At 43.9% G+C, this 10,397-nt stretch overlaps 3 protein-coding genes across 3 annotated transcripts; all 3 read right to left on the reverse strand.

Moving 5' to 3' along the window:
* Nucleotides 1-307: 307 nt before the first annotated feature.
* Nucleotides 308-3,319, reverse strand: LOC105417644 (CD209 antigen-like). The gene is made up of 8 exons (XM_029850615.1): nt 3,163-3,319; nt 2,940-3,062; nt 2,324-2,865; nt 1,648-1,867; nt 1,467-1,535; nt 1,079-1,203; nt 893-993; nt 308-827 (listed from the first exon to the last, which is right to left on the reverse strand). Exons 1-8 carry the CDS (start codon nt 3,269-3,271, stop codon nt 686-688), a joined length of 1,431 nt encoding a protein of 476 aa, XP_029706475.1. The 5' UTR covers nt 3,272-3,319; the 3' UTR covers nt 308-685.
* Nucleotides 3,320-3,880: 561 nt separating this feature from the next.
* Nucleotides 3,881-7,660, reverse strand: LOC101078121 (CD209 antigen-like protein A). Its single transcript, XM_029850679.1, has 6 exons — nt 7,189-7,660; nt 6,899-6,988; nt 6,596-6,649; nt 5,944-6,086; nt 5,743-5,843; nt 3,881-5,647 (listed from the first exon to the last, which is right to left on the reverse strand). Exons 1-6 carry the CDS (start codon nt 7,193-7,195, stop codon nt 5,503-5,505), a joined length of 540 nt encoding a protein of 179 aa, XP_029706539.1. The 5' UTR covers nt 7,196-7,660; the 3' UTR covers nt 3,881-5,502.
* Nucleotides 7,661-7,989: 329 nt separating this feature from the next.
* On the reverse strand, nt 7,990-10,365 carry LOC115253250 (CD209 antigen-like protein A). Its single transcript, XM_029850678.1, has 6 exons — nt 10,061-10,365; nt 9,771-9,860; nt 9,468-9,521; nt 8,813-8,955; nt 8,608-8,708; nt 7,990-8,499 (listed from the first exon to the last, which is right to left on the reverse strand). The coding sequence occupies exons 1-6, from the start codon at nt 10,065-10,067 to the stop codon at nt 8,352-8,354; spliced, it is 543 nt and encodes a 180-aa protein (XP_029706538.1). The 5' UTR covers nt 10,068-10,365; the 3' UTR covers nt 7,990-8,351.
* Between the last annotated feature and the right edge of the window lie 32 nt (nt 10,366-10,397).

Raw genomic sequence — 10,397 nt, forward strand, 5'->3', positions numbered from 1 at the left:
TCTCGGCTACCACCAGGAGAAGATTCACAACATCATCAATCATGTCCATGATCCTGCTGCAATCATGTCCTGGTCCTGCTGCAGATGTCTTGAAACACTTACACAGCATGCATCTTTAACACTTGTCTGGTTTTAAATAAGAGGAACTGTCACTTCTGCTAGTTATATTTTTAGGATTTCATACCTCACAACCAAACGTAACGTTGTTGTATAAACATGAAACGCTGGAGAGAAAAAAACTGAGCTCAACTGGCTTTTACCACTTCAGATTGAATAATGTCGACTAAAGAGGGAGAGCAGAGACGTGTTGATCAGTTATTAAAAGCTTATGAAGCACAATATTATTTATTTTGTTCATTGCCAAACTGGCCCAGAGTTGTAATAACAAGCATAATAGATCACATCATTGACACAAAGCTGCTGCCATTTTAGTAACTACCAGTGAGTAAATAAACAGACCCAAAGCTGCTGATGCGACTGGTTCATTCGTGCATCACAGGCACCAGTTTTCCTGCTTCAAAATGCACCGACACACAGTGAAAATACACTTTCACAAACCAAATATTTCAGAAGCAGAATGTCCTGTTTTCAAGGTCTTTTAGCTGATTATCAATGCATCACCAATACCGTTACCATGGTTTCAGAGGCGACAAAAGATTTAATTGCTGATTTGTTTACATGTCGGTCACTGAAAAAGCTTCTTTTCACAGATCCACAAGAGGGAAAGGGAGCAGGATTCATCGTTCCAGCTCTTTTCTGCATTGAAGTTCTTTATATCAACACAGTTTTCGTCTTTCCCGCCGTTCGGCTCCTTTGAACTCCAGTAACTGGAGAAAAAGAAGACTTGTGTCAGAAAACAACCAAAGTTAGTCCTCTTATCAAAGACAGTAACCTTGTAGACATCGCCGTCCCGTCCACCCATTTCCACGACCCCTCGTTGGTCACGTCGGTCAAGCCGATCCACATGTACTTCTGGAACCGGTTGGCAAAAGCCTTGTTTCCAACACAAACCATCAAAAAGGTGATTAAATTAAACTCTCTGGTGAATATTTGGTCCTGCTCTTGTGAACTGTGATACCTGCTCTTCTTCGCTGTTGATGATCAGCAGGTCTGCACCTTTCTGACGACAGTCGCTTCTGCTCTGATCCCAGGTTTTCTTGGTGGAGGAAACTTGGTAGAGACTTCCGCTGAAATACACCCATCCTTTTCCAGCGGGGCAGGAAACAGAAAAACGAAACGCAAATGCATAAACTGTTCTTCCGCATCAGGGGTCTTCGGCCCAGTTCTACAAGGGCTCTCATCCAGCCAGGTTTTCTGTCCACCCAGGTAGACACCTGCTTTGACCTGAGGTTCCAGTGCCCTCGGTAAAAACTGGGCAGGAGGGAAAACCTGGCTGGATTCGAAGCCTTGTCGGACTGGGTCGATGACCCTTGTTTTCCAGAATGATCAAGGCACCAGAATCATACCAGGATTATTCAGAGATCTCTTCAGGTTAGCTCTCTCCTCAGTCAATCTTTCCAAACTGGCAATTGAATCTAAAAAAAAACCAACAACAAACAAATTATTTAAACTATTTAAAATGCACTTCTGCAGCGTATTTTAGAGGAAATCATGCGATGAAGGTAAAATCCATCAGAACTCATTTACCCTGAAGCTTTTTCTGGACTTCCTGTGCGGCTGTGCTCAGCTCTTTCACTCGCTGTTGCAGCTGGTCCTTCTCTTGGGTACGTTGAATGTAATTAGTCTGTATTTGATCCTTTTCTTTAACCAGGTTATCATTACTGGTCTGTATTTGATCCTTTTCTTTAACCAGTTTATCATAACTGGTCTGTAACTGGTAGATCTGTCTCGTCAGGTTACCTTCTAACTGGTGTCTTTCCCTGATGAGGTCATTGTGACCGGTCTGTAACTGGTAGATCTGTCTCGTCAGGTTACCTTCTAACTGGTGTCTTTCCCTGATGAGGTCATTGTGACTGGTCTGTAACTGGTCTCTCTCCTGCTTCAGGCTCTTGTGACCGGTCTGTATTTGATCCTTTTCTTCAGCCAGGTTATCATAACTGGTCTGTATTTGATCATTTTCCTTAACCAGTTTATCATAACTAGTCTGTAACTGGTAGATCTGTCTCGTCAGGTTACCTTCTAACTGGTGTCTTTCCCTGATGAGGTCATTGTGACCGGTCTGTAACTGGTAGATCTGTCTCGTCAGGTTACCTTCTAACTGGTGTCTTTCCCTGATGAGGTCATTGTGACTGGTCTGTAACTGGTCTCTCTCCTGCTTCAGGCTGTTGTGACCGGTCTGTATTTGATCCTTTTCTTCAGCCAGGTTATCATAACTGGTCTGTATTTGATCCTTTTCTTTAACCAGGTTATCATAACTGGTCTGTATTTGATCCTTTTCTTTAACCAGGTTATCATAACTGGTCTGTATTTGATCCTTTTCTTTAACCAGCCTTATGTAACTTGATTGCAGTTGGTCCAGTTCTTTGGTGACATTGTTGTAACCAGTCTGCAACTGGTCTCTTTGTTTAGTCAGGTTTTCTAACCAGTTCTGGCTGGTGTTAAGGTGGTTGTAACTGGTCTGCAGGTGGTCATTGTCTTTAGTCAGTTTGTTGTTCCTCTTTTGTAACTGGTCTCTCTCTGTAATGAGGTTGTTGTAACTGGTCTGCAGCTGCTCCTTTTCCTTCATCAAATTGTTGTAACTAGTCTGTAACTTCCCCGTCTGCTTCGTCAGGTTATCCCTTAACTGGTATTTCTCTGCGATGGCATGTGTATAACTGGTCTGTATCTGGTCTCTCTCTTTAGTCATGTTGTAGCTGGTCTGTAACAGGGTCATCTCCACTTCTCTGTTAGCTTTGCCGCTGTTAACTGTTTAAAACATCAACAGTGAGGATTAGAATCGGCTTCAAGATTCTGTGGCTGGTTTAAATGCCCATACTCACAGATAGAACTCAGAGTTTCAAACCGAATCAAAAGTCCAATAAAAAGGAGGAGGAGGAGGAGGAAGAGCAGGCAGAAAAACAACACAGCACATCTGGAAGAAGATTTCTTTACTTTTCCATCACCTGAAGGTAAAGCAGTGAATAACCACGTTCATACCAAAACGCCATCCCTCAAAATTACTCCTCACTCAGGTTCTGTAAATAATAATAATAATGTCATTACCTGCTACATTGATGACTTTACTGTCTGCACCAAATTTGATCAGAGAGTCACAGGAGTCTTCCTTTGTCGTGGAATTTTTTTCATCCTTAACATAGAAAACCATCGCCATATTTCAAACGTATGGATGAGATGACGGTCTTGTTGAAAGTGAAGTTTTCCATTTGTTTCCTCCCTTATGATCTAGCTGGAGCATCTCTCTCCTCCCCTCCTTCCTTATTTAAGTTTTGTTTTTGCACTAATGCTTAATAAGTAAAATCCAACAAAACCTGCAAAGCTCTGCAAAAGAATGACTGATGTGTGCATTTTCACACGGCAGAGCGGCTGGGCTCTTCTTTGGCCCTTTTATTTTTAAATCTCTCCATATCTACGCCAGGTAGCTACGACCTAGTTTGAGGATCACAGCAGCTCCAGTTTAACGCATATTATGATGTCAAGAAAGAGGTTTTGACTGGCAATTAGGAAGGTGAACATATCCAATTATCTTTTGATGTTATACTATTGTAATGCTTGAAGAATAATTGCCCCCCTTCCGCGGTTGATTTATTAAACCGCCGAGAGAATTTGGTGCTGACTTTTTCCTTATTTCTGCTTCTACCGTCTCTCAATCATACAGCACCTGGTGAACCTTCTGGTAGTTCTGGAAGCAGTTTGTAACAATGTTACCTTTGCAATTTAACACAGTTAACCCCTCCAGATAAAAAATGTGATCTGAAACTTACTGAATTGATGTGAACTGAAGGCTTTTTTGGTCATCATGTTCTCAATGAAGCAACAGTTCAGGACTAATAATTGAGGAAACATGCGGGTTCAATGATCAAGTCAAAGGTTCTTGACCTTCTTATTGAGAACCTCAGTGGTTAAGACCACTGACCTTGATGCACTCCCAAAGCCCGCTAAAGTAAATGACTGACACTAAGGTTCATGTAAAATGCCTAGAAAAGTTGAATAGCAACAGAAAATAAAGATGAGTTTGTTAAGGCAGAAGCTGGACGGGACACTGAACCCACAATGCAGCCCACAACCAGAAAAGTCCTTTTCCAAAAAGGTTTATTCAAAATACAAGCAAAACTTGCAGATGTAGCCCAAACGAGAGCAGGCTGGATCCAGGAAACGAGGCTGAGCGTGGCAGCTGAGGCTGGAAGCAAAAACAAATGGAAACAGGGAATCCAAACGTTTGCTTCTCTCAATAAGAACGAGCACACTAGCCGGTACCCAATTACCACTCAGCGTTTAAGAGATGAACTGGCAGCGCATGAGAGGACGAGCTGGAGATAAATACAGCCGCTCCTGATGAGCTGACAAGCAGCAGGTGAGGAACTCCAGAGGGGTCGGAGAAACCTGCCTGCCACCCCCAGCCTGCACAGATGAGGGAAAAGACAAAAAAGACAGGGCAGGGGAATAAAAACAAATCTAACCTCCCCATCCTAACAGAATTATCTTCTGCAGGTATCATAAGCTGGCCAAAAGAGGTGTAGAGTCCACTGGTGGAAAGTAAAGAAAGCTCCTCGCCGTGCATGGGAAGCAATGGCTGAAAAAGGCTGGACCGGCAGACATCCCAGAGGCCCTGATCGTTGCACCACGGGGACAGAGAGCACAAGAGCGTCAGAAGCCTGGACAACCAGCTCCACGCCAGGATCTCAAGGAGCAAAGAGGCCCCTGACACAATCCAGCACATAACAGCAGTTTGTTCGATGCCACATCCAAGTGGCTGGCACAGTTCAGGAACATCTGCACCCTGTTTGGACTGGACTGTCTGAGGTCAAAGGCCAAAGGGGGGTGGACAAGAGGCAGAAGAGGGCTGGAGCGACAGCTGTGGCGGGCGCGAAAAATAGCAACATCGGGAGAATAGGACGTGAAGCTGAACAGGACGTGAAGATATCTGCAATTCCTGAGGGGTCCTGAGCATTTGGGGTTCCAGCGAACCCCAGAAACAACAAATGGATAGTTCTGTGCGGTTCCAATGCTGTTGACTGAAATCAGTGTAAACGCTGGTTCAATGTGTTTATTTGCTTTAACTATTGAAAGATTACAGATTGTACCAGGAACACAATATTGCAGTGCAGTATAAAGGGCACGGCTCACAAGAAAAAAGTAATCCATCACCACCATATTTATCATTTCTGGTTTCAAGGCAGTTGATGGGCCGGTGGGAAAACAAGAAAACAATATATGTAATAAAACCCTCAAAGGAGACAGAGAGAAATCACCTGTGATGAATGACATGTGGGACAAAGACACCAGGACAAGAAGGGTTCTGATGGATCCGTCAGAAGGCATAAACTGCCGATAAAAACAGGTTCATGAGAACACGCAGACCCACTTATACTGATCATTTATGTTTTATGGAAATATCCTCTTTTCGCACATATAGAAATTTCTGGATTCACAGACTAAATCGTTCCATCCTTTGTTCTGTCTTTCAATTTGTTCTACACATTGTTCTTGATTGCCCTTGTAATTGTTGGGCTCACCCAGGCTCCAGTAGCTAAAAGAGTAAAAAAAATACATTTTTAATTGTATAAGACCAGCTAGAATTCATTTGTTGGGAACATGAATTTCATTCCAGAAGGAGCGCAGCACCTTTCAGTTAATGGTGTTCCATCCACCCAGCGCCACGTCCTTTCACTTCTCTGCTCCATCAGTCCGATCCATAAGGTCATCTTGAAATTCTCCAGAAAAGCCTTGATGGTGGAGAGAAACCATCATGGCTGAGTTCTCCTTGCACCCAATCGGGACTGACTCTGCCCCCCCCCCCTCCCAGATCCATACCCCGTCACCCACCTGTTCCGCTCTGCTGTTGATGATGGCCAGATCTGCCCCCTCCTGCAGGCAGTACTCTCTGCTGAGGTGCCACGTGTTCTTCACAGAGGATATGTAATACAAGCTTTTTTGGAAATGGAACCATCCTTGTTGGAAATAAGGATCTGTCGTGATGAACGTCACAAAATATAGGGAGAGGAAACAGGGACAGGTCAGAGAAGCAGAGCGACAGTTCAGAGAGAGGAAGCTAAGCGAACAAGATGAAACTTCCTGATGAAATCACTCTGTTTGCCCCCCCACCACCCACCACCCACCACCCACCCATATTCTGCGCCCCCATCTCTCATTTGTAAAGGCCAGTCCTGTATCCTTGCTAGAGCGGATAACCAAGTGCTTTCTGGTGTTTTTGTCAGCCTTATTTTCTCTCCTGCCAGCCTTCCCGTCTCTCTTCATGAAACTGGCCCCTTACTCAACTATGAGTGTTGCGCAATGGTCACCGGGCATTTGAAAGTTCCTGTCATGAGACACCCTCACACCATATTTGTGCTTAACACTTAGAAACAATCAAGCGTCGGCTGAGTCGATGGAATGGAAATGGCGATCAGACCTGAGCGGTCAGACCGGTGGCCACACCGATTCTGGACGTCTGAGGCTTCTCTGACTTTAAACTTACCAAGTTTATCAAACGTATTTCTCTCTTCAGCTGTCCCATTTGGTGCTTCACTGTCTGAAAAAGCACAAATACTTTTATTAGACTTTGCAGAGGAATTATAATTATATTCAACGGACAATGGCTCCGGCTGAGCTGGAAACATTGTTTAGATCTTCAGAATTTATGGTTTTAATAGGAAATCATCAAGATTTTCTTCCTAAGAAAATTTTCTTGCTTTGTAACAGCAAAAAACAAGCATAACATTTTTTTGTCAAGATAGTAAACTTGGGGTGGAAAAAAAACAAAAAAACTAGAAAGACTCACAAATGATGAGGCGCAGGCAGATGTTGAGAGCAGCTTGGAGCACACACAGGAGCCCAAAGCTCACGCCAATCACCCGATGGAGGTTTCTACCTGAGTTCGAGCAAAAAATAAGCAAAGTGGTGACATTTTTACAGAACATGTGTCTCAATGTGCACCGCGCAACAGCAACAAGAAAGAAAACACCGCTGAAGAGGAAAGTAAAAGAATGAAATTAATCCTACACGAGAAAACGCTGTTGGTTCATCAGAAGTTTCAGCCTAACTTTAAAAGTGTGTTGAACTGTGTCTCACCAGTCATCTTCACGTCCGCTGCTGTGCTGGGAGTCCTTATTCTGGCATCACCAGCATCGTTGCTGACTGTATCTTAACACCAGGCGCGTGATGTCATCGATGACGTAGTCTCGCAACAGCAATATACAGAATTCTAAATAAAATAACGGCGACCAAGTGATATGAAAGCTATCAAATCACGGAATTTGTCAAAATAGCTGTTCACACGCATAGGTTGCATCCCCAAAACAATCACACTTTGTCTGCGACACCACATGTAATGATGTTAAACTATGTGGTCATATTTTTCCAATATAGTCACTCCCAACAGTCCAGACTGACACAAAATGCAGCGTGTTGCATGTAAAACGCAGCTGCAGGTTTTACATAATATGGCCAGCAGGTGGTGTCGTGAGCATATGATGCTGCAGGTCTGTCTTACTCGGTGAGAGACGCGCGATATTCCTCGGGCTCCGCCTAGCGGGATGATACGGTACTGCACGCTGCATTGACGCACAGTTTAACTCTAGTAAAATACTCCCCCCTCCCCCACCCCTATTACAGCATTACAGGCCATAAATCTATTGTTTTACAGGAGAAAAACTGTTTTCAACTGATTCTTGCCTTTCTAAAAGCGGAGGGCTGGAGCGACAGCTGTGGTGGTCGCGAAAAATAGCAACATCGGGAGAATAGGACGTGAAGCCGAACAGGACGTGAAGATATCTGCAATTCCTGAGGGGTCCTGAGCATTTGGGGTTCCAGCGAACCCCAGGAACAACAAATGGATAGTTCTGTGCGGTTCCAATGCTGTTGACTGAAATCAGTGTAAACGCTGGTTCACTGTGTTTATTTGCTTTAACTATTGAAAGATTACAGATTGTACCAGGAACACAATATTGCAGTGCAGTATAAAGGGCACGGCTCACAAGAAAAAAGTAATCCATCACCACCATATTTATCATTTCTGGTTTCAAGGCAGTCGATGGGCTGGTGGGAAAACAAGAAAACAATATATGTAATAAAACCCTCAAAGGAGACAGAGAGAAATCACCTGTGATGAATGACATGTGGGACAAAGACACCAGGACAAGAAGGGTTCTAATGGATCCGTCAGAAGGCATAAACTGCCGATAAAAACGGGTTCATGAGAACACGCAGACCCACTTATACTGATCATTTATGTTTTATGGAAATATCCTCTTTTCGCACATATAGAAATTGCTGAATTCACAGACTAAATCGTTCCATCCTTTCTTGTCCTCTCTGTCAACTTGTTCTACACATTGTTCTTGTCTGCCCTCGTAATTGTTGGGCTCACCCAGGCTCCAGTAGCTAAAAGAGTAAAAAAAAAAAAAAAAAAGAATACATTTTTAATTGTATAAGACCAGCTAGAATTCATTTGTTGGGAACATGAATTTCATTCCGGAAGGAGCGCAGCACCTTTCAGTTAATGGTGTTCCATCCACCCAGCGCCACGTCCTTTCACTTCTCTGCTCCATCAGTCCGATCCATAAGGTCATCTTGAAATTCTCCAGAAAAGCCTTGATGGTGGAGAGAAACCATCATGGCTGAGTTCTCCTTGCACCCAATCGGGACTGACTCTGCCCCCCCCCCCCCCCTCCCAGATCCATACCCCGTCACCCACCTGTTCCGCTCTGCTGTTGATGATGGCCAGATCTGCCCCCTCCTGCAGGCAGTACTCTCTGCTGAGGTGCCACGTGTTCTTCACAGAGGATATGTAATACAAGCTTTTTTGGAAATGGAACCATCCTCGTTTGAAATAGGGATCTGTCGTGATGAACGTCACAAAATATAGGGAGAGGAAACAGGGACAGGTCAGAGAAGCAGAGCGACAGTTCAGAGAGAGGAAGCTAAGCGAACAAGATGAAACTTCCTGATGAAATCACTCTGTTTGCCCCCCCCACCACCCACCACCCACCACCCACCCATATTCTACGCCCCCGTCTCTCATTTGTAAAGGCCAGTCCTGTATCCTTGCTAGAGCGGATAACCAAGTGCTTTCTGGTGTTTATTTGTCAGCCTTATTTTCTCTCCTGCCAGCCTTCCCGTCTCTCTTCATGAAACTGGCCCCTTACGCAACTATGAGTGTTGCGCAATGGTCACCGGGCATTTGAAAGTTCCTGTCATGAGACACCCTCACACCATATTTGTGCTTAACACTTAGAAACAATCAAGCGTCGGCTGAGTCGATGGAATGGAAATGGCGATCAGACCTGAGCGGTCAGACCGGTGGCCACACCGATTCTGGACGTCTGAGGCTTCTCTGACTTTAAACTTACCAAGTTTATCAAACGTATTTCTCTCTTCAGCTGTCCCATTTGGTGCTTCACTGTCTGAAAAAGCACAAATACTTTTATTAGACTTTGCAGAGGAATTATAATTATATTCAACGGACAATGGCTCCGGCTGAGCTGGAAACATTGTTTAGATCTTCAGAATTTATGGTTTTAATAGGAAATCATCAAGATTCTCTTCCTAAGAAAATTTTCTTGCTTTGTAACAGCAAAAAACAAGCATAACATTTTTTTGTCAAGATAGTAAACTTGGGGTGGAAAAAAAACAAAAAAACTAGAAAGACTCACAAATGATGAGGCGCAGGCAGATGTTGAGAGCAGCTTGGAGCACACACAGGAGCCCAAAGCTCACGCCAATCACCCGATGGAGGTTTCTACCTGAGTTCGAGCAAAAAATAAGCAAAGTGGTGACATTTTTACAGAACATGTGTCTCAATGTGCACCGCGCAACAGCAACAAGAAAGAAAACACCGCGGAAGAAGAAAGTAAAAGAATGAAATTAATCCTACACGAGAAAACGCTGTTGGTTCATCAGAAGTTTCAGCCTAACTTTAAAAGTGTGTTGAACTGTGTCTCACCAGTCATCTTCACGTCCGCTGCTGTGCTGGGAGTCCTTATTCTGGCATCACCAGCATCGTTGCTGACTGTATCTTAACACCAGGCGCGTGATGTCATCGATGACGTAGTCTCGCAACAGCAATATACAGAATTCTAAATAAAATAACGGCGACCAAGTGATATGAAAGCTATCAAATCACGGAATTTGTCAAAATAGCTGTTCACACGCATAGGTTGCATCCCCAAAACAATCACACTTTGTCTGCGACACCACATGTAATGATGTTAAACTATGTGGTCATATTTTTCCAATATAGTCACTCCCAACAGTCCAGACTGACACAAAATGCAGCGTGT

This window comes from Takifugu rubripes, chromosome 17, assembly GCF_901000725.2.
Source record: "Takifugu rubripes chromosome 17, fTakRub1.2, whole genome shotgun sequence".
Lineage (NCBI taxonomy): Eukaryota > Metazoa > Chordata > Actinopteri > Tetraodontiformes > Tetraodontidae > Takifugu > Takifugu rubripes.

Excerpts from the sequence above, each read along its gene's own strand:
- LOC105417644 (XM_029850615.1), bottom strand. The coding sequence starts at position 3,271 with ATGGCGATGGTTTTCTATGTTAAGGATGAAAAAAATTCCACGACAAAG. Across the intron at positions 2,866-2,939 it reads TGAAACTCTGAGTTCTATCT|TTAACAGCGGCAAAGCTAAC; the intron begins GTGAGTATGGGC and ends TGTTTTAAACAG. Across the intron at positions 994-1,078 it reads TCAACAGCGAAGAAGAGCAG|GCTTTTGCCAACCGGTTCCA; the intron begins GTATCACAGTTC and ends GTTGGAAACAAG.
- LOC101078121 (XM_029850679.1), bottom strand. Across the intron at positions 6,650-6,898 it reads CTGCCTGCGCCTCATCATTT|ACAGTGAAGCACCAAATGGG; the intron begins GTGAGTCTTTCT and ends GTGCTTTTTCAG. Across the intron at positions 6,087-6,595 it reads AAATACGTTTGATAAACTTG|ATCCTTATTTCCAACAAGGA; the intron begins GTAAGTTTAAAG and ends TCATCACGACAG.
- LOC115253250 (XM_029850678.1), bottom strand. Across the intron at positions 8,956-9,467 it reads AAATACGTTTGATAAACTTG|ATCCCTATTTCAAACGAGGA; the intron begins GTAAGTTTAAAG and ends TCATCACGACAG. Across the intron at positions 8,709-8,812 it reads TCAACAGCAGAGCGGAACAG|GCTTTTCTGGAGAATTTCAA; the intron begins GTGGGTGACGGG and ends TCCACCATCAAG.